General features: G+C 47.1%; 1 protein-coding gene across 1 annotated transcript in view; it reads right to left on the reverse strand.

The window, feature by feature from the left end:
- The window catches only part of ZCCHC14 (zinc finger CCHC-type containing 14), a 44215-nt gene extending 25857 nt beyond the window's left edge, over positions 1–18358 (reverse strand). Inside the window, exons 1-2 of the mRNA XM_065745383.1 lie at positions 17795–18358; positions 7659–7782 (exon numbers count right to left, since the gene is read on the reverse strand). Coding sequence (XP_065601455.1) covers positions 7659–7782; positions 17795–18358 — 688 coding nt within the window. The remainder of the gene's footprint in view (positions 1–7658; positions 7783–17794) is intronic.
- Positions 18359–23189: the final 4831 nt, after the last annotated feature.

A 23189-nucleotide genomic window follows, 5' to 3' on the forward strand; every position in this document is an offset into this window, starting at 1 on the left:
GCAGCACAGCTCGGTGCTCGTGCACGTAAGCACGTGCTCCCTTCTGCATTTCTGATGGCAGTATCAGCTTCTCGAAGCTCATGACCAAGGCTGCAATGAGAAGACAGTGTGAGCAGCAAGGGCAAAGTAATTTGGCATCAGCTACTAATTTTTCAGATGTATTACAGTATGAAAACTTAATGGAAAAAATATATTGCAAGCATGCTATGTACAAACACCAGACCCAGGAACTAATCCGGAATAGACAAAGCCTTCAGTACAGGCAGTCTTGCCAAGAGCCACAAATGCATTCAAGAGCTCAGTTCAGCAAGAAACAAATCCCCCTCTGCACTGCCACCTTTGTGAGGGGCTCCTTCTGTTGGCAATTATGGCCTTGTACGTTTTCAGGTCTCTGCTCTTAGGTTTTAATATTCTGCTTCCCTTTCACTCCTCTCTACGAAACACTGTTCCTTGGCTTTGGATCCCAGACAAGATTTGACCAGTAATTCAAAGAAACAGAATAAAGATATAATTCAGCACTTATTTTGAGATACCGTACAACTGTGACACAACTGTTCCTCTAACACATCTACGAAGCAAATACAAAAGGGAACAGAAGACCAAAGCAGATTTCATGAGTATTTGTCAAGCCAATGATAACACACAGGAACTGAAAGAAAGAACAACAACAAAAAAAAACACAACTAAAGCCCTCAATCACTAAAGCCTCAACATCTCGAAGCTTTGACTGTCCATGCTGGCCTCTGTGTTCTCCCATTTGCAGAACAGTGGGTTTCATCTCCTGTACAGTTTATGGCCTAGCTGCCTGTTGCCCTTTGCAATAGCAGGGGAGCTAGCAAGCTCCTCAACTATTTAACAGCAGAAAAAGGAAGAAACACAAGCCTGTAGCCCTCCAAGCCACTCATACCTGTGTCATACCTATGTTTTTCTGCAGGTAATTTACTACCTACTCCTTCATAAGAGGAAGTCTGCATGCTTTGCAAGCATGGCAGCCCAACTGCTCCTCTGCTTGAATGATGTGTGTTGAATAATTCATCCACAGGAGTGGAAGACACAATAGAGAATCTTCTAAGGCACTGTTGTGCCATTTCCTTTCAGCTGTGTATATTAATGATGTAATTTTAGCAGGGCTACCCCCTCTGAGTTACTGTTAAAAATAGCATCTGCACCATCCGCTGATGAAATGCATCCACTCCAGGCGGTGAAGTAATGCACCAAGTCCACTGCTTTTCTTTTTTTGTTTGTTTTCTTCCAGGGAGATAAAAGAAAAAGAAAGAAAATGAAGCATCAACCTTCCACAGTCCCCTCACATCTGAGAAACCGTGCTGACTTTAAGCAAAATCGTTGCTTTGTGTCATTACAACCTGGGATTTCCCTGCATAGAACAAGAACAATGGAATCAGAAGTGAAATCTGACAAAGCATCTCAGCAATGCCAAAGCTGACCATTTGTTTCCTCCACTCCTCGTGCGGCACAGAAACAGATACACCACGGGGATCAGAGCCACAGGTCCTCCAGCTCCAAGAACACAGAGCTAGCACCAAATGCTCCAGGGGAGTGCAGGCTGAGGATGGTGTGAGCCCTGGAAGTCGCCCCGATTTCCACCATCTGCAATCCCTCCAGAAGATCCTGTTCTCAAATTACCTCTCAGCATCCACCCTCAAATGACTCTAGATGCCTCCGTTACCCATCCAGCTGTCAAATCTCTCAATCCAGGCCTCAATATCTGGCTCTGCCCTGGCATTTTTCAACAGATGAGCTTTACAAAGATGTGCATTATGTCTGTTTTAAACTGAAGAACTCAGCTTCCTTTTGACAATCCAACACACTACATTTCCCTCTGATTATTCTCAGCTTTGCTCTTTGTTTTGTTTCTGTCGATAACAACCCGAGTGCTAATATCACCTTTGGTTATCAGCAAAGGAAGACATGAGCTGGAAGCACGTTTAAGAAAGGAATATTTAAGTACTCAAGCAAAACTAAAGAGGAGAACTTCTTCTTGCCCATAAAACACATCCAAAAGAACTTTTTGGATCGCCCATTGGGAAAACCCTGAACACTGTGACAAAGCCAAGGGCTATCTCCTGAAGAGCTGTACAAGCACTAAGCCAACCCTGATGTGGAACAAGGACCACCCTGATTTGATGGATAGGTAAACGAGACTCCACAGCAAATCACCAGCAAAGCCATACCTGCAGCTTAAGAACTCAGCTCCTGCACAGGATCCCCCCCAAGCCACCAGCTCACCCCCAGTCTGAGAGCCCCCCCACTGCCTTCTGACCTATGACTCAGGCCTGGCACCAGCTGGTAGGCAAAGTGCAGAACACACTTAAAGAAAAAAAACAACTAAATACTGCCAATTTCCTCCCCCTCACTGCACATGTATGTCCTTCAGTCAGAATAACGAGCTACTATTTGCAAAAGGTCTCTCACCAGTCTAAGTATTATTCCATTTGCTGTTTCTTTTCTGTAGCCCATCTGTTCCCTCCATGCCAAGCACTGAACGTGAGAAATCATCGTCACTCCTGTGGAAACTGAGCGTTGTCATTTACAGAATGAGGTCCCTTTCGTATTCGAAAGAAGGGAAGCAGAGCAGAGAAATATTTGCAGTAATAGCAGGGAAGCAGAGCAAATTGCTGGCAAGGTGAACTATTTCGTGAGATGTTCTGCTCCCCCCACCTCCTCATTTTTCAAGCACACCAATGCCACGTGGGAGCTCTGTGCTCAAGCACCTAGGATGCACAACAGGCTGCCCCCAGGAGCTCAGGCACTGCCATGGAGTGAGCTCTGCAGCTCAGGCTCCGGTGTGAGGACACAGCATGGGTCTGCATGCCTGTGTACACGAGGCAGAACGCAACCACACAACCAGAGAAACCTCCAGGACTGCACTTCATCTCCAATTAAAAACTCAAACATTAATACTTCCTTTATTCCAAAGTTACACCTCCAACCTTAGCTGAACTCCAGTGGCAGAAGCCCAGGCTCCATGATTTATGCAGCACGCAGCCTTCAAGAAGTTTCTTAATATGCAGTCATCTTCAGGCAATGAGGAAAATATGCAACAGCAAAACATCTTGCTTTTTTTTTTTTTTTTAAAGTACACTAATCCTTGGATTTGATTGCTAGAATTAACTCCAAATACTTGAGACTCACAAACTTGTGTATTAGAGACAGTAAGTCGGGTATGTAACGCCTTGTGTGATTTACCACTTAAATTTAACACTTACATGACACTGCTGGGCTTTAGAAATAGAGCTCGTTCTGCTTCGAAGACCCACACAAACAGCTGAAAAATCACATACAGTTGGTACGGAGAGATTTTTTCTGAAGGATTACCATAGCCTAAATATTTCTTTAAGCCCTACCCGAACAGTAGTTGACCCAGTATTGTGAGAGATGATGTATTCACCTAAAAATAGAACGACCCAGCCACAGAACAGGGAGCTGTGAAGTCTGGACCTGAACCCAAAGGATCTCAAGGATGAATCTGGGGAAACTGGGAGGCAAACCAGAGGTTAGGAGTGGATTGCTTGCACCACGCACGTCTGCCAACTTCCAGCTCTACCTCCTGCAACCCGTCCCTTACCTGAGGTCAGTGGGACTGCTGCCAACAAGCATGTGCTTCACGTCCTAGCACTTATCCCAAATTAAATCAATACATTGCTGAGATAAGTCTCCTCTCGAGTTTTTCCTCATGCCCACAGATTGCGGCTCCTTTGGTCCTTACACTCACGTGCTGCTCTGTGATTATTCCAGCCTGGGTCACGCTGAGACTCTGCAGGATCCCTCATGGGGACTGAGAGTGTAACTCCAATTAAGGCAGAAGTTTTACAGTGCTCAGCAGAACGACTAAATGGAGTACAGACTGTGGAATAAGGCTGACTGTACCCACCCGACACCTAAAAGCTCCACTCCTCTGGCCACAGAAGGCAGTTTGTGCCTATCATTAGATGCATGTGTTGCAGGAATTTTGATTCAGTTTCCCTGCGTGAGGATCACATTTCAACAGTTGCTTCATCTGAAAACAGCCCGGCTCGGAGGCAGCAACAGCAGAAAGGAAAGATGATTTAAGTACACAGGAAGCAAGACTAGGGGAATTTTTGTCACTTTGCAGGAAGTTGGACCATCTTCCAGACTGCTTGGTGGAAGAAAACAGCGTTAAGTGCCACCTGCAAAGCCTCATAATAGTAACGAGCATCTTACAGACACCAAGCCTGAACTTCCACTGCTGAAAATACAGAACGGGCCGTGACGAATCAGAATCTCACCGAGTATGATGAGAAATGGCACCCTTAGATGGCAGTCATCACACTGCAACGTTTCGCAGCTTCCACTGCCTTGTTATAAAGATCCTTTTGTTCTGCGCTTCGGCATCTGGCGTGATGCACTTTATTCCGCTCTGCTTTTGGAAAATATGCTGTGGTCACTGACCACGTTTAATATGTTGCTAAAATGTCACATGCACCAAGCATTACTTGCCTACAGTGCTATCCATGTAGTGGCCAAATCATCCTCCTTGGAACATTACGGTAAGTAACTCATAACATCTCTGCTGTACAGGAAATTACCATCTTGTGCTTGTTTTTCTTTTTCCTTTTTCCCCCCAAGTTGAATTTTCCATTCAGATTTGATTACTGTAACTACTCTCGTTTGGGAATGGCCACAGAAGGTCAGAACTTGAGCTCTGTACACTCGTTACTAATTAGCTCTGTGAATGGGACTTCCCATAGCTCAAACATCTTCTTCTGGACTTTAGCCTAAGGACTGAAATTCCCTTAGCTACCACAGCAGGACTGGCTGCAAAACAAAACTTGCTGGTTAATATACTATAACCAGTGAGCTCCTTAAACCAAGCTTTGGTACCTTCATCAGAACTCCTCCAAGTGACACTGCTTACTGCACAGGCACTGTGCTCAGAAACACAGGCCTGCATATAGCAGGAGCCATCCCTATGCTGCTGCTGGAAGTATTTCCCCACCAGGCATGCAATTCCAAGCACGAAATTGCACCTCTGAAACTGGAATCAACCAGACATTGACACCTACTGCAGTTATATTTGCAGTGCTTCAATTCTTGTAGTCTAGTGGAAAAAAGCCTAGAGCAACAAGAGGAGGACAGCATCACAGTACTCAGCTAGTGTGCTGAAAAAGCTCCACTTGCATTTGAATTGGATTGCTTTGTTTGGATGAGTGCTAAAGGCGTATTAAAAATCACACTGCATTCTAGAAACAGTGGAAAAGAAACCAAGATGCAGCAGCACACCCCTGCTGAAATTCCAGCTGCACGGATCCTGGCCTGTTTGTCTCCCTTCTCCTTCACCAGTGAGATCTGTCAATACCTCAAAGCCTTGCCAGTCTGCCTGCAGCCTACAAGCATAACTGCCCCTGAGAGGACAGGCTCTGCTTCCCAAAGTTACCTCCATTTAAGATGACTTCCACATCTGTGAAAACAGATCTGAAATAACTGACAACAAGCAGGAGTAAGAAAAGCACAGTTTTCCCACTGCATGTTACAGATGTTGGACTTCCTAAGAGATCTACACTGCCAAGTGCCAACGGCCACATGCATTTTTCCTAAACTTGCATATGGGCTACAACAGCTCACTGGGAGATGAACTCCACTCTTCTCTGCACTCTCTCATAGCAGAGCATGAAATGTGAAGCTATCAGGTCGCTTTAAAACATGGATTCGGGGAAATACAGCCACTAAGAGCTCTCATAGCCCAGCCCACTACAAATCCAGCCACTGTTCTACCACACATCATGCACTACTACTGACATTTCTACAAGTCAGAAGTAGAACACTCATCAGATTAATACACGCTGCCTCTAATCCAACTAAACACAATGGTACCACATCTTCAGTGAGACCTCTCATTTTTCTTCCATTTCAGCTACAGCCTTTTCAACTGAGGCACTTCCAGCTCTCGTGCTTTGCCAAAGGAAACATGCAAACTTGAGCAGCTCAGTATTTCTGACCACAAACAAGAAGTTGTCCTCTCAAGACGTGTTGATTTCTTCTAGCAAGTCTTGCATCAGACAAGAATTACACAACTGGCCAAGCAACTTGTCCATCCTCTGCTCCTGAGACTGAATTTCATGCACTCCAGATTAAAAAGTCAGTAGATCTTCCTGAATTAAGACAGGAGGCGTTTGCTAAGAGAGTCAGAAATTCGTAGAGCATGGTACTGGCCCAAGGCTAGCCAATAACCAACTGTACTCCAACCTCAGAAGGAAGAACTCCATACCATACAGGGTATCACGGAGAATGGAGAATTCAATGTAATTTTTGCTGCTAGTGAACCAGAAAGCAGAGTATCAGTCAGTAAAAAACAACTTCATTTGTTCCGCAGCTCCTTCTACCAACTACCAGTAAGGAAAGCTCTACATTAAAAACAAGCTATGTTCTCTGAAAACTAAGCAGGTATCCTATAAGGAAAAAACAGATCCGAGGAAGACAATTAACTTTCACAGTGTACCATGACTAATCTTGGCATATATGGTACTTGAACTGCAATCACTGAGCACAAATGAAAACAGCGTTGAACCCTGTCCTATTTATATCAGATGAAAGCCACAGACCTAGCCACGCTTCTGCTTAGTGCTGCATTTTTTTTCCCTACCCTGATAGCTTTTACAGCTGGAGAAGAAGCTACTTACAGCATGACTCTGCTGTACAAAATGATTGCTACTTACAGCCGTTGGGATTATAGCTGAGTATGTCACAGAAAAGGAGGGTGACAACAGCTCCTGGGATGGTTAACTACTTCCAGTCTACATCAGACCCCTTCTTTCCACACAGTGGAAGAAACACTCAGAAATTCCTGATCTCGACTTAAGTTGTACTAAACTGTATTTAAGAACACCATAAAGAGTTCACAAAAACTGTTCTGTGTGAACAGCAGCTCACAGTTCAAGGACCTTGCTCGCTTAACAGTGCCTTTTGTGCATGTTAAACAGGAATACTCTTAGTCACACTTTAACCTAGGTGCTTTAGTATTTATAGTCACAGCCCAGAGGGTGCAAACTGAACGTGCTGACTGACATCCGTCAAGCCCAGTTCTCAGCCAGGTCAGCATACAACAAGGCTTGTTTTGTACCAATATTGGGTGTTCTGAGGTTGGATCTAAGGATGCTCCAGTACCAAGAAAGCTGCAAATTCAAATTCCTTCTTCTGTGCTCCCCTCTTCTTTCACCCGTTTCTTAAACGTTCTTGGGAAACAAAGTGGAAGCAAGCAGCAGCCCAGCTGCTGTTATAGATGTCTTCAATGAAGTAACACTTGTTGCCATATACTTAATTCAAGATATGAATCTTGATGAGTCTCATTACAGATTTGATGAATCTACATCATCTCTATTATGAGAATGAGAGGAGGAGTATCAGACTCGCTCCGTAGTGTATTTGGTGAGAGCTCCATGAGTCTTTCAGCCCCTAGGAAACGTTCTTATTTCCCATCAGAATAAGCATACTTATGTCTTGCTGACCATACTTCACTGATAGAATAACACTCTCTAAAAAAGCCCCTCTCCAACGTCCTGTGCTCAACCCAGCCCTGAACTGAAGTGGCACAACTCCAGTCTCCTATAGATTAAAATAATGCCATAGAGATACAAGTGTTCTTTCCCCGACTGGAAGTAGGCATGCAGAAAAGGACACACCTTTGGAGTGTTTCCCTGAAGGCCTCTTGGGTAATGACTCCTCAATGGAATGTGTTGATGTATGTAGGACATTTTCCAAACTGTTACTGACACTGTTTATGGGGGTCTCGGACCTTGCAGTGACCTGGAAAGAAAAACACAAAAATCTGATGTAATAAACTCAGGTGCTCAAACGCTGCACCTTGCTCCAGCGAGAGGTGCTGCTTTGAAGGCAGGCAGGAGGTAGAAGCTTCCAAAACCCAGCAGCAATGCCAACGATATTCCACAGGCAACAGCCCAGGGAAGTTGTTGTAGTCAGCAGCTATTCGCAAATCTAGATTAGCCGAGATAATCTACAAAGCTACTTAAGAGTATAATTCTTTTTTAAAGAATAGTCACAGAGCAGTCAATCGCACAGACATTGTGAGGCTATTAAGCTCTCCACACCGCAGTCTTTCACTTTTTAATGAGAGAACACAGAGAGAAAGGGCTCCTGGAAAACATCCATCACCTTATGCTACATCACCTACCTATACAGATGCAGACTTGACAGCATTTCCAAGTATTTCCTTTCACGTGGACTACAAGGAACAAAACCCACTTTAGGGAAAAACTAATTCTTGTCTCTGCTGTTTGAATGGCCTTTTTGATGAGAAATGACTGCTGAGAACACCTAAGCAGAAGGCTGCATCGTTGTCAGAGCAGGCTTCATGGCTTAACGTGTACATTTAGCATAAGAAACCGATTTGCAGCATCACTTAAAAGTATATAAACAAACAGAAGATATTCAAAAAAGCAGAACTGAGCACTGCCCACTTCAGCTGCAGTCCACAAGACCATTCACAGTTATGTAGCAACACAAACACATCTATTACTCCTGGCAAAACAGTCAGCTGTTGCCTGCCTCATAAGCAAGGCAATTACTCTCTTGTTCTTTAGGTAATGAGAAGCGGATGAACAGTTACATTAGCAGCACTGAACACAAAGATGCAAGCATCTCAAAGAGGAAAATGTGTTTTGAAGAGGTAGTGAAGGCTAACAAAGACACTCAAACTAATGCACTACTTCAATTTCAATTCCACATCCTGAGTTCATGTGAAATCCCACAGTACTGCAGAGCTTGAAATCCCGGAGAGCTGTAATTAGAACTGGACATCCATTTTGGTCTTTGACAAATCAAAGCAGAAAACACACATCTCAACACCAGCTTCCCCAGCTCAGGATAACTAGCAGCACAGACCTGCTCCCTGCAGCAAGGCTCCTTCACACCCTGCTCACATCACAGAGTGCCACGAGCTGGGACGACTCACGCTGAGATGCACACGCTCACCGTGCTGTTGGCTTTACATATCGACGGCAACCAGAAGACAACACAAGTCAAAGCCAGCACGACCCTGACTCTACAGTTAGCTACTGCAGGTCCCATCTACTACTGACATTCAGAGATTTACACATGCGTTTTAAGGCAGTAACACAAGTGGAAGACTTGCTATAGCTACAGACACATAAAAACTTACACATGCAAAGAAGCCAACCAGAAAGACAGAAGAACGTCTCAGGAAAGCAGGACTGCAATCCCCGCTTTCCTTTCTTACTTTGCTTCTGGATTGAAAAGTTTAATTCTCTACCTCTCCAGCACAGCCTTTCACCAGCATGAAAAACGTAGCACCAAGCTCTCACATTGACAAGACGAGCCATTAAACTAAGCCTGAAGGAAGGAGGAGATGATTCAGATCCCCCTGCCAATGGCAGCCTTCCCCAGTGAGCTTTCCTTGCACTGTGCCTCTCCTGGAGCTCATTAAGCTCTCGCTGCAGTGGGCTGAGCAACCCCAGCAGCTCGCTGCCAGGGGAAGGACTCCCAAGGGCAACCAAATAACATGGTAAGCTGCAGCCTTAGATTCAGGCAAAACCACGTTACCCAAAACAGCCAGGTTCCAAAGATTGGGATCAGCAAATCAAAATAACACTTGAAAGGGAATGAAAGCATAGCCACACGGATCCAAAAAAATCCCTAAGCGAGCAGTCTGCATCACAATGTGTTAGCTCCTATCTCATACTCCCTCCTGTCCAGTATTCCTACAATAAGCGTGGCGTGCACTTCAGAATTTGCATTTTGTTTATAAATAACCTCCAGCTCTTTCCATAAACATTTAATTTTTATACACTCAGTAAAGAATAATCCAGCCCATATGTCCTTACTGCCTGAGCTCATGCACTATCTGATTCAGCCACACATCAAAAGCAGCTTCAAATTGGCCCGGAACAAACACAGAGCTCTGATTAGTTCCAAATGGGGCTTCGTTAGCGAGCTGACTGGTGTTAGAGCCACTGAATCTCTGCCTGCTCAAAACTTTTGTCCCAAACTTCAGATCAGTTTTTCCACTGACTTAAAACATACCAATATCACAAAGGCTTGGATTTGTTTCCAAAAAGTAGAATGAGGAAAAACGTTTCACAGAGCAGTTTTATTCCCAAAGATGTAGCAGTGCTTTTCCCCAAATTACTTGAGGCCAAGCAAAACCAGAGCAATAATCCATCAGCTCTGAAGTGCAGAGGAAGCTGTCCTTGGAGGGGGGGGAGAAGCACTGGTAAGAGATGAACTGTAGCTGCTCAGTGAGGATTTGGCCAAAGCAAACTGCAGAAACTCAACTTCAGGCATGTGCTGGGAGGAACACTCATTGTTCTGCACAGTTCTGCAATCCCCAGCTTGGGTTCAGCACAAACCACTGTACACCATTAAAGAGTAAGACTGCTGCTCTGCAACTGGTACAGGTTGGTTTCTGACAGCAGTAAGAGTAAGCAGCAAAGGTGGTAACCTTTCAAATGCAACAGGAATAGGCTATGCATCACAACAAGCTGCAGACCTGCCATTTCATGCATGCTTTACGCACACAGAAGGAAAATCACAGATCATTCAAGGTCTAAGAGGGCACAGAATCAGACCTAGGGACTGGTCTGGATTTCCAAATAACATTATTTTTGAGATCATCAGCAGAAACAGCTCACGAAGACTAATCAAATTCAGTAGCAATGCTGGAGAGATAAAGCACTAAAAGGTTCTTCACTGTACCTCATTTCACCCTTGGCACAGGGATCTGTTGAGGGCCAGAGAGCAGGAGAGGCCTGTGACACACCATCCATAGCATCATTAAGATACTAGCCATGTAACACCAGCTCCAGCTCACGCAATGGCCCCTGCACACTCACACGGGTGCAGAGATTGTTAAATGGTTTTTACTTAACTTCAAGTTCGTGTCTGCTCCCTTTCATACCAAAGCACCTGGTTCACAGCTACACTCTGGGTTTTCCAAATGAAAAGCAGGCTTGCCTCTTGAAATCTCAAAGCAGCTGCCATAATCGAGAAAAGCAAAAACTTCACCTTAACTAGTGACAAGCTGAGATTCAGTTGGAATTTTCCTACTCCTGCTGTCCACATTAGCAAAGCCATTCCAACCTTCCCCAAGGGCCCCTGGGTGACATGACAGCAGCCCTACAGCTGCATGGGAACAAGCCCTGCTGCTCTGAGGGCATCAAACACATCAAGGTACCAGCAGCCACTGCCAGAACTTCAGCCACTATCACATCTTTCCCTTTTTCTGCCTTCAAGCATCTTTTTCAGAACTCAACAGTTTCCATCTCAGTATCAGCTGTACCAACAGGCACAGATTTTACTTATTTATTTATTTTAGGATTCTGCAGTGCTTTCTCAGCTTCTTTCATCAGGAAGCACACAGCAAACTCACCAGGAGCAGTCCCCTCAACAAGTGCTGCCTCCTCCAGCAGCTGCTGCCCAGCACAGCTCTGCCACCAGGCAGGCCAGCTGAAGGCAGAGCACAACACAGCAAATCCACGGCCCCACATGCAGTCACTCTTTGCTGCACTCCCCAGGGACAGCATCTATTTAACACAGGAAAGTCTTTCAGAAGAAAATACCAGGACTGATTGAGGTCAAACAATGCGGTGAGAGTTGTTATTTTCCTTTTAGAAATGAAGACAACCATTGCACGTTCCCTTAAGAATAACTCAATGGAACAGCAAAAATGTATGGTTTAATAACAAAGTGTTTGCTGATTTAGCTTGAAATAGGGCCAATGCTAACAAATGAACATGCCTGCTACCTAAAATGTAGCATGACCTATAATTTAAGGAAACAATGATCCAAGATCTAAGGGAAGAACTTGCTCAAAAAAATAAAATTCAATTAAGAGGGATAAAATATTGTTTTCTACACCTATCAGGGCATGAAATTCAGGTCATCCACTACACACAAAGAGAGCGAGCAAAATCTGAGAATCAGCTCGGCAAGATACTATGGCTGCAGCTGAAAGGAACACATTTTCCAACTGATGCTGCAGGAAAGTCCAACAGAAGCATCCCTGCTATTATTTGCCTTCAGAAGTCCTCTTTCCCAAAGGTTTTTCACAGTTTTAAGCTGAGCTCCACATCTAAGGCCAGTGCAGATAACACATAACAGAGCACTCAGGACTCAGAACACTGAAGTCCAGGGGGAAAAAAATAAGCCAGTCAACTCCATTCACTCCCACCAGTTTGGTATTAGGGAGCATTAACAGCAGCTTATTTTGAGGTTAACACCAGAGTCTTCAACACAGTGCAATCCCGTTTGCAGAAGTGCTGCAGCTTGATGGCACTGATACAGCCCCTGCATGCTTATTCTGATAAGCTGCTATTTGTCAACAGACACATAGCTCAGGTTTCCAAATCTTTTAGAAGACCTCCCAGTACCTAAAATTACTCCTTCTGCAGATTAAGGGCCTTACTGATCTTCCCCCAGAAGGTTACAGGAACACCCACAGGCACACCCAACTTCTCACATAGCCACTGAGGCCTTCAGTACTTCTCCACACTTACATTTACACACACCTAGTTGCAATGTTGGAACAAAATGAAGCTGAAGGTGCTACTGCTAGAAACCCACGTAATTCCAACACTTAGTGCCCACCAAAAAAGCAGCACCAGACACAGGTGGGATGTGTCCATGTTTCTCAACAGCAGCTCTTGTAGGAAGATGGTGAGAAGGCAATTCATAGTAAAGCAGAATAATAGATTGGTTGCTTTTGTCCTGTGAGACTATTACTGGGATGAAATGAGGCGTGCAGTACTTAAATACTCCAGGATAATCACCCACTTGCTACAAGGCTCCATCACAAATTCACTGGAACAGACGGACCAAAGAAGCCTGGATCGTACTGTACAGACTAAGTTCCACTAAAAAGCCTTTAAAGAATTGCAGGTAACTCATTAACACCACGAACATACACCAACTGCACAGTACCAGGACTTCAACTGCACTGTGCTGTGCATGAATGCCATCTGCAAGGCCTGGAGACTGCTTAGCACAAAGATGTGCACTTACCCCACGAGCAAAACAAGCAAAGCTGTGCACAGAAGTTTCAGAAGGCAGAAGAATGGTCAGACCCAGCTCTGAAGACTGCTGGTGTAATCCAAGCCATGAGACCCTAAGCATTTCCCTAATGGAAAAGTTAACTGGCACTCCAATCTCTTCTGTACTGTTGCATATTTAAGAGGAGTCCAAAGAGGAAATCAGTGCTCCATCCTGCCAGCAAGCAGTGCCTGTACCTGATCAATGAAGAACTACAAGATCTCAGTTCCACCAGTTCAAACTCCTAAAAAAACCCCACCCAAACAAACAACACTAAACCAACTGGCTAAATGCTTCCAAACAAGGATGCTGTTCAGTACCTTTGAAGTCAGACACTGAAATGCTTGTTAGGTGTGGTCACCTACTGCTGGATCTGCACACAAACCTGGTACAGTTCACCGTGTACAGCACCTTATGGCAGGCATTCTGCTCCAGAAGAGATGAGGTCTCCAATATGTTATGCTTAGTAGGTTCTCAATAGGTAAAAGAGTAAATTGGAATGCATCCCTAAAGTGAAGCTTCATTCAGCCTGCACAAGAAAAGGGAATACAGCTCATGGAAAACACAAGTTCAACATGACCTTCTTTTTGACTGCTCTCCCCGCAGTGTTTGGATGCACAGTCCATTTTTTGAGCAGACTAATTCACAACTCCAATGGCCTTTTGTGATTTCTAAGTTTTAGATAAGCCTATGGAATTAGCACAGCTGAAAAAATAGCACCTTATGCTATAAACTGGAAATAGACACTGGTGCAGTATTTGGAAGCTAACTGGGCAGGAGCTCTTTTCCCATTCACAAGCTATCAACCTGGAACAGCCACAGAACTGCACTGTCACCAACTTATTTCCTTTCAGCTGCAAACAGTGCTCAGACCTATTTATGACCCTGCTTCTGCAGCCGAAGCCCCAGCCAGCTCTCATCACAGCCAGCAATCAGAGCAGGTGCTAAGTAGCCAAAGCATCATCTTACTTCCCTTGTTTCACAGAATGGTGTTTGTAAATTAAGCAACTTTCAGAAATACAAGGTAGCAGGAGCACAAGCAACTTCCCTTCTCCTTCTAGAAGTAACTTCCTCAGTGCTGATGATACAAAACTTCATAGAAAACATTAGTCCGTGCAGAGATTCACATCACATTGAGTTCCAGTGTCTGAGTAAGTCCCTGGATTCATTAGGTACAAGACAAAAGTATAATGGGATCTGTAAGGACTGCATCCCTAAATCCCCCCAAAACAACCAAGGATGAATTAAAAGCACTACATTTTCACCTATAGTTAAAAAATGATGCAAGTTACACAGGACAGATATCTGCATGACACCTGGAGACACTTTGAGATGCTTATTTCCCTGTAGGTCACACATTCAGCCACGGTTTTGCTGCGCCCTGATGCTTCTAGCCCCTGCACTATGAAAAGAGCTACAGCCACAGCTCTCAGCACAGCAATGAGCCTTCAGGTACCTTCCTGCTTCCTTCACAGCACAGGTAAAAAAAGACCGCTGATGAAGATATTCCAATGTGCAGAAACAGCCTGAAAGCTCTGGTGCATCACTTTCATCTAAAAATACAAACCCTGCAGGAACAGAAGTTTTAAAAGGCAAGGTTCTAAGTAGATGCCCAGGCTTCATCCGAGGACAATTTATGCTGTTTCAACTTTTAAAACCCACAGGACACATGCAAACAAGAAGTCTGTGGAACCCACACTTCAAGTCCTGCAAGCATTGCCACCACCCCAAAGCAGAAGAGAATGCAGGACAGGACAACGCACAGAAATTCCTCACAAACTGAAACTACAGTCTGCTCCACAGAGAAGGATGGTGCTTCCCTCCTTAGGGCAAACAAACTCAATGTTCACTTTGTACTACCAAGCGGAAACAACATAGCTGATAATGACTGACCTACTTACAGCCAGTCACAGCCACCTTCTCCTCTGCATCTTTTTAAGATGGATATAAACCAAGAATAATCTTGAAGTGCAAAACTTTAAGCAAAAAGTTATCAGGAGCTGTTGTGTGCCTCCTTGCAGGCAGCAACTAAAAAAGCAGAGACCTGCATCACGAGCCAGGCTGAAATGGGATTACCCACTCCAAAGCAACTCCAAGCACCATGATTTCTACTGTAACGTATCAATTGTTTACACCACTGACTGTATCATATGCAACCTTTTCAGAGCTATTTCACTGTAGGAGTTGAGAGGGATGGGAGATGGATTGCAAGCTCCAAATCCTTGCAGAAAAGGTTGTAGCTAGTATCAAGTTGGGTTGTATGTCAGTAGAACTGACTGCAAAAAGTAGTGTCCAACAACACACCCTTCTTACTCACGTCTCCCTGAAAAAGCAGGTCACGTGCAGGTCATCGTGGATCCGAACAGACCCCAAGCTGCACAGAGCACGTGATGTCACAGCACTGTCTCCAAGTGCCAGCTTAGTGTCACTCGGGCTGTAGTAAAGCAGCTGAGTGATGAGGAAGTGCTGGCTCCAAGGAAGGAATTGTGCTCCAGGTCTGAAGAGCTGGAGGAGCACAGGACTTGGCAGGCAGCAGCCCAGGGCAGCTCACTTTCTCTTGACATCTGCCTTGTTATTCGTTTTCTAGGTGATGTTACAAGTATTGTCACAATGTAGCTTGGTAGCATCATAAGATTCAAGTCCAACATGCTGGAATTTATTTGTGCATATTCAGAGCTGAATGGAGAAAGGCAGTTTTTCTCCACTTACTTCATCCAACTGTTGATCAAAGCCAGCTACTCACTCTAAAAGTAGCAAAATGACCGAGCTATCAACATCTGAAGAGTTCAGCAGCCTTAAAAAAGGAAAGCTGTGTCTGCTCAAGCAAAACACACATTTCAGAGACTGCAGAAGTAAATCACCTCTTCCATTCCCCTCTCAGCCCATGATACATTTAGCTACCAGCTTCCTTCAAAACCCATTTCTTAAAACAAACGTGCCTTATTTATTTTTTCTTAGAGAGATAATCCTTCAATGTGTTCACAGAAGCAAAAGAGCCAAGTGACAGTGCTGTACAGCTCAGTGCTGGCAGGAGGAATGGGATGGATTCTCCATCCATCTTAAACTGACTTCAGTAGCACTGGAGTTTTCCACCTCCATGAAATACGCACTATTTCTGAAGCTCTGAAGGCACCACCTAAGAAAAACACTCCTGCCTATGTAATTTCACCTTCCCTGCTCATCTTATTTTGGGAAAACTTTGCAGCCTTTCAACCTCAGGGTCCTTCACTGGAAGAAGGGAAGATGTGAGTAACTATCTGTCAGGAAGCTCATCCTGGCTTCAACAACACCCATTCTATGCGAAAGACTGTTTCCATCTCCATTTTATTCACACAGCCATTTCAAGTTAATAAAAGGGGCATTCCCTTACTCTGTTCTGGAATAAGCACTGTTTAAAGACACAGAAAAGGAAGATACAGAGAAATAAATTTCAGAACTCTCAATGAAAGTTGAAAAAAAACAAAAAAAAACAGCAGCATCTAAAAAAGCCCCACATTAGAAGGAAATTTGCATCCAGCAGAAGAGTAAGCATGCACTTCTTGTCTCAGACTGACACTCAGTGCTTAACTTCAATGGAACCCGTGCTGAGCCCTGAGCAGCAGCTTTATTTAGGATACTATTCCAATACAGAGATTTTTGTAGCCCTCAGGTATACACAGCCTCTCCCAGCAGAAGGGTAAGGTGGTTATTTGCTGGCTGAGTCAGTGCAGCCTCGGGAGCTGCAGGCTGTTAACTGCTCACACACCCACTTCCTTGGTACTCGGTTTGAACTTCCAAGCAGGTTAAACGCAGTCAGTGGGGCAGCCTGACTCCCGAGCTGGTGGCAGGCTGAGAGCACTTCGGTGCTCGCTAACGGATCTCATTACCGACAGCACGCTTTCAAACGATACTGCCTAGCTTAATTGCTACCAAGTGAACGTGCATAGCAAGTTAATGATGTCGAACCTCCGACACAAGGATCGATGCCTAGATGGTCCAGGGTGATGAACAACCACCATGTTTCTTTAACGTCAGAAAATCCAAACGTTTGCCTGCCCCAAACCCAGACTCACCACGATGCCTTTGCCACTGAACATCTACTTCCCAAGATGATCCTTCCCTTCCAAGTTCTCCCAGGAAAATACTTTTAGACAGATGCTTGATCCCGTGAGATATGACACATGCTCCCCTACCAAACCACAGGATTTCCATGCACCTGGCAGAAGCAGGGAAGCAGAAGCATTCCCAGGAACAAACAGCTGAAGTTCATACTGCAGCCTCTCGATCAGCTTGTGAACCCTTTCTCACTGAGTAAAAACTCCTCACACCCCCTCTTCTCACCCCCAGCATCAACCATGATGACCTGTCAACCCCTCAGACTGCCATTTACTATAAGAATGCCTGTAATAAGAGAAAGAAGTACTTGAAGGAAGCTTGTAAGCAGGAAGGGGATCAATTTTTTACATGGTCTAGCAATGGTAAGACAAGAGGGAATGGCTTTAAACAAAAAAGGGGGAAACTCAGGTGCCTCAGGGTGTGGTGAGGCACTAGAACAGGTTGTGCAGAGAAGTTCGGGATGCCCCATCCCTGGAGGGGCCCAAGGATGGGATGGATAGGATCCTGGACAGCCTGATCTAGTGGCTGGCAGCCAGCCCCCAGCAGGAGGTTGGAGCTCAATGATCTTTAAGGTCCCTTACAACCTAAGCCATTTTACGCTTCTAGGTTGAAAGTGACAGCACGGTGCCCCGCAGCAAAGCCATCTCAGCGTGTGACCCACCTTATGGCAGCCCGGATAGGTTGCCATGGAGTTGAGGGTAGAGGTGCTGGGATTCTTGCTGGTGCTGGCCATGATGTTCTGGATCTGGGTGAGCTCCTGCCTCAGCACCTGCTTCTGGTGGAAGCTGAAAGCGGGGTGGTTGGAAGCCATGGTGAAGAGCAACAGGAACTCATCCCCGGTGCGGCCCTCGTTGAGCTGCAGCCCGTAGTTGTTGATGACGGAATCGATGTGGGTGAGGGTCCGGAAAAGGACCCCTGCAGCTTCACGGTGGGCAGAACCCAGCAGGGCGAGCGAGACCAGCAGTTTGCTGCGCACCACCTCGTCCGTCAGGTTGGTGAGGCTGCCCAGGTCGGCGGGATTGTTGGCCTTGATCTCGGAGTCTCGCAGAGAGTGGTAGTCCTTCCGAGCCAGGTCCTCCAAGCAGGCACCCAGGAAACGCAGCTCCAGCGGGATGCACAGATCCAGCAGGCCGCACAGAAACTCCACGCGCTGCGGGGAAGGCAGCTCCGAGAACCAACGGTACACCCCGTCCCGCTGCAACCGCGGGCAGCGCTTTTCCACCATGGTGCTCCGCCCGCCCCCGGCCCGCGGGGAGCACACCTGGGGAGGCAGCGCCCCGGGGGGACCCCTCGCACCGCCCCCTGGGCGGCCCCCTCCGCGCTGCCGGCCCCCCCCCTCGGGGGCTGAGGGGGTCCGGCGCTCCGGAGCAGACCCCCGCGGCGGGCACGGCCCGGCCGAGGCCCTCCCCCCCCCCGAGGGCGGTCTCCGGGGGTGCAGGCCCGAGCGCCGAGGCGCGGCCTGGCCGCGGGGTCCCCGCCCGGCAGGCCCCGAGCAGGCCTCGGCGCTCCCTCACGGGGCGGCTCCTTCTCTCAGCCGCTCCATTCCTCCGTCCGTGCCCGTCCCGGAGCGCTGGGCCCCGCAACGTCGCTTTGTCCGGAACCGCCCCGGCGCCACAACCGCGCGGTAAAGAATCCCTCTCGTTGAAGGCAGAGCGGAGGCGGACGGCGCACGCACACCAACCCGCGGCGGAGGGATCCCGCGGTGAGGCGTCCCAGCCGGCACGGAGCGGGGAGCCAAGAGAAGGAGCGACGGAGCGCCTCCACTCCCGGCCCGACCCCGCGGCGAGGCCCCGCCCACCGCCCTGCTCATTGGTCCGGACGGCTACTCGCGGCTGTTGATTGGCTATCGGAGCGCTACGCCCCGCCTCCCTCCCTCCATCTGTGGGGCTGACGGGAGCTTGTCAATCTCTCCGTTTAGCCCCGCCCCATTCCGCTGATTGAATAGGGGAGGGGCGGGAGCGGGCGGCTTTTGTGTGGCGGGCGGTCGGGTGGCGAGGGGGGTGTGCTGCGTTCTGAGGCGTCGACTGGGCCGTGGTGATGGCAGCGGGGTTGTCCCTGTGCTCCTGTCCCCTCAGGGCTCCTCATCCTGACTGACTTATCATCTGACCTTCCCCCTCGGGGATCCCCTCTCTCAGGGCCGCCCTGCTGCGCTACGTCCTTCCCTGCAGAGCTCTTTTCCGTACGGCACGGGCAGGATGCACGGTGCCAAACCCAAACAAAGCCACCAGCCTTCACATCCCGCAACCAAGCAAGCAGCTCTGCGCCCAGAGTCAGCTCTGCCAGCTGATTTCAGGTCGCCTCCAAACACAGCACGGAAACAACAGAGATAGTAAAGGCCCCAAAGCAGTGATTCCTTTCCCCAGGTTTCTGCTTTTCCTTCTAAACCACAGTTCTGGCTGGCAGCATCCATGCATGCAATATTCTTCCTGAAGCGGCTTTCTTGCCCTCTGGGTTTGCCTGCACCCAGGCAGAGACACGATTTCCATTTCTCATCGTGCTTTTCCCCAGGACTCGGTTGCAGCAGAGCTGCAATAACCCATAGCTGGGTTTACCTGCATCATGCAAACGATGCGGGTGGGGATCTTAAAGCAGAGCCAGCCAGGGATAACATTAGTCAGTGCAGCCCCAGGCAGGCAGAGCGTGATGCCAGCCTTCATTTTCATAGATTGCAATCTTCTTGGAGGAGGGACTGTGTCTTTCATGCAGCGTTGCTGCAACAGAGATAAATAAAAGAGCGAACGTTGATGTTTTTATAAGTTTTATAAGCGTTGTCTTGAGCCGACCATCTGTGAACTTTGTGGGACGTGCAAATGAAAGTTGTTTTGCTTTACGTGCGCCATGTGAATGCTCTTGTTGGTATCACACAAGAGAGAAAGACTTACTCCTCCAGGCAAGGGCTTATCGGAAATCTCATTATACACCTTGCTAAGATGAATCACTGCGCCACAGAAATTCCAAATATTGCTCGTTTATCCTTCTTTTATTTCCCTTTGGAATAGCACGGGCTATCAAACTGCGTTCGTTGAGGTCCCGTTGAAATGCGAGAGTAAGCGGTGGATGGAAGCTCGCTGGGCTTGCATAATGTCAGATATTGTGCAGCTACACAGCTCTGCTTCTGTGTGGCAGGCTCCTGCTGTGAGAGGGCCCTTGAAAAATCCCAAAGCCTCTCTGTGTTCTTTCCTTGCAAGTGATCCATCGTGCAATGGAAACCATATGCACTTCCTTTTCCTGCCATGCTCGGTATTGTCCCTTGGAGGAAGGGATATGCAGAGGAAGTGCTCTCAGTCCTTTAGGAAAGGTTTGCATTGCAATGAGGCAGGGGCCAGGCAGTCAGTGTAAAGATGCCAAGTCCTCTGGTGGCTCTTTTGCCTATATTGTTGTCTTTAACCCGGCATTAATCCATGCTGAAAGCTCCACAGTGTGCTCAAATTCAGGTACCTGATGGTTGCCCAGTCAGTAGGAAGTTGAAGGTGTAAACTTTTCTGCTTGGGAACTAGGTCTAAGCCTGAATGCAAGCCTGATGCAAGTTTTGCTGCTAAAGAGTAAATCTGTGTTTTATAGACATCAGAAATTGTCCATCTTGATGCCAAGCAGTAAGGCAATCTCTAATCTGAAGTGCAGTGTGTGAACTGGGAGCCTTTCCTCTGATCAAAAACGGCGTTGGATGAAGCCCTTGGAAACCAAAGAGAGCATGATATATCTGTCTCAAGCCACCAAGAATTCCTGGCTAGCCAGCAGGCAAGGCAAGGGAACCACCCTCAGCAAAATAAATCAGCTTTGTGGGAGCTCACGTTACAGCAGGTTGCGAGTGAAGGTCGTGCTGGTGTGCAGCCACATGCCTGGAGGAGAGCAGCTTTTTGGGCACCAAAACCATCCTGTTCCCTCCATTGTCTCTCTTTGTGTCAATTCCCCTTCTGCAAACTTGAGACAAGCAGCTGGGAAACGTTCTTTGCCAGAATAATTGGTAAATAATAACTGAGAGTACAGTTATTTTCCTCTTTTCACACTTTCAGCAGACGAAGAAGCTGTTATTGAATGTCCTGGCCCATCTTTTTTTTTTTTCCAACACTGGACATGTCTCCTTTAGTTCTCACCTGTCAACTGAAAGGTCTGTGTAGTTGGTCTCAGATTTCCTTGATCTTGCTTCACAAGGAGCCCAGCTGGATCACTCCATTTCCCTTCAGCCGCACAGCGAAGCAACCTCAGCCACATCCACCATAATCATTTCTTCTTTGTGTGTGTTGGACTCAGTGCAGCAGTGCTGGAATGTCCAAAGGCGTATGAAAATGATATTGTTTTGTGTGAAGCAGGTAACCAGGTCCTATGTAAGAGAAGATATTTTGGATTATAAACCATCCACGGTGTGAAAAGGGGACGAGAATCTCTACCTGTTGAAATGAGAGGGAGAACTTCATGTAGGCTGCTGTTAACTGCCTAGCTCTACTTTATACCCAGAGCTTTCAGCCCATGGGGCTCCTCATAGGGAGCTCTTCATAGTTCCCTGGTTGTTTTAGGAAGCTCTTCAACACCTGTCATTAAATGGGCAGAAATATTTGCCTGTTTGGCATTTCTGGGCATCTTAAACGTGGTTCAGCGCGGTCCCCTCCTGGCTGCCTTCTTCCAAAAGCTCACTCCCTGTACCCAAAAGCAAAACCTCCCACTTCTGACCTGCCCGATGCCCTTTTCCACCATCCCCCCAACCCCATGGGGCCTCAGTCTTCTGATCCCAAAGCTCTCTTTTCTGGCAGGATGCAATGAGCAGCAAGCAATGGGGTTGCGTGCCATCTGCGTGGTTATATGGAGGGGAAAGAAAAATATTGCTATGGCATGTAGACACTCGAGTACTTCTGTGCACACGGGTTATTTCCTGTAGGGTTTCTCACAGATGCTGGGGTTGGAAGCCTTGCTTTTGAAAAAACAAACAAGCCCCGGCTTTGAAGAGCATAGAAAAACATCACGTGAGCTTTGGGAAAAGGAAGAAAAAGGAGTAGTGAAGAAAAAAAAAGAGGCCAGATGTGGGCCCGGCAGCATCCCTTGTCTTTCACGTCATAAAATGAGCGTGTGCAGTTGGGTCTGGGCTCAGAGGTGGCTGCAGCGGCAGCAAAGCGGGTGCTGGCATGGCAGCGATGTGCGGGTGGGTGACACTGCCCTCTGCCGGGCACACACACCTCCTGACAGTGGGATTTTTCAGGGTGTTTTTCCAGCTGAAGGCATCACCGGTACGGCTGCGCCCCACTAAATAAAGCTGCCCCCTGGGTTGCGGCTCCTCGGCCCCAGCAGCAGCCTCTGGTTTTGCCTGGCTCCTCACGGGGTTTGCTTCAGCACAAAAAACCCACAGCCCCCAGCTGCCAAAATGCTGCCCCCGGCTTCCTTCCTCCTTGCACTCATCCCAGAAACCACTGCAGAAAAACCCACATCCTTGGTTATCCCTGCCTCCCCCTTCCCAACCACAGCCCTAATATTCCCCTTTGGCTCCAGCTCCAAATTCCCCCCTACGTTAATCTTCCCCCCCCCCAACCCAGAAAGTCCCATTTGGGTGAGTTGGCAAAACAAGATCACGTTGCAATCACTTTCCATTTCCTTGTCCTAGAGATGGCACAGCTCCTTGCCACGTTGGGATCCAGTCCCCCATGGGTGCCCTCCCAGCAGCTCAGGACAGGTGAGCAGCTCCCAGGGCACAGTTGGCATTGCTCATCTGATGTTGGAAACAGCCCTTCCACAGCGTTGATTTAGTCTTTGCTGCGGCCAAATAGTTTTACATTTGGAAAATAAAGTCTGGAAGCGTTTACTCAAATATTCCACTGACATTCCTTGGAGTGTTTTCATATCATATCCTTCCCCTCTCAGTTGCAATCGGTTGGAATTGCAACTAACCAGTCCAGGAGCATGCACAAATATATACTGAAAATAAATACAACATTCAGCCTTCCTTTGCAAGGTTTGAAACCCATGCTATGCTCACTAGCTACAGAACTATCAGCTTGGTGAGATAATGCTGCATGCCCTCCCCGCTACCTGCCCCTCACATCAAACCCTTCTGTGCAAACATCAAATAT

This window comes from Cyrtonyx montezumae, unplaced genomic scaffold, assembly GCF_038088225.1.
Source record: "Cyrtonyx montezumae isolate F1298 unplaced genomic scaffold, pur_monq_1.0 scaffold_35, whole genome shotgun sequence".
In the NCBI taxonomy this organism is placed as follows: Eukaryota; Metazoa; Chordata; class Aves; order Galliformes; family Odontophoridae; genus Cyrtonyx; species Cyrtonyx montezumae.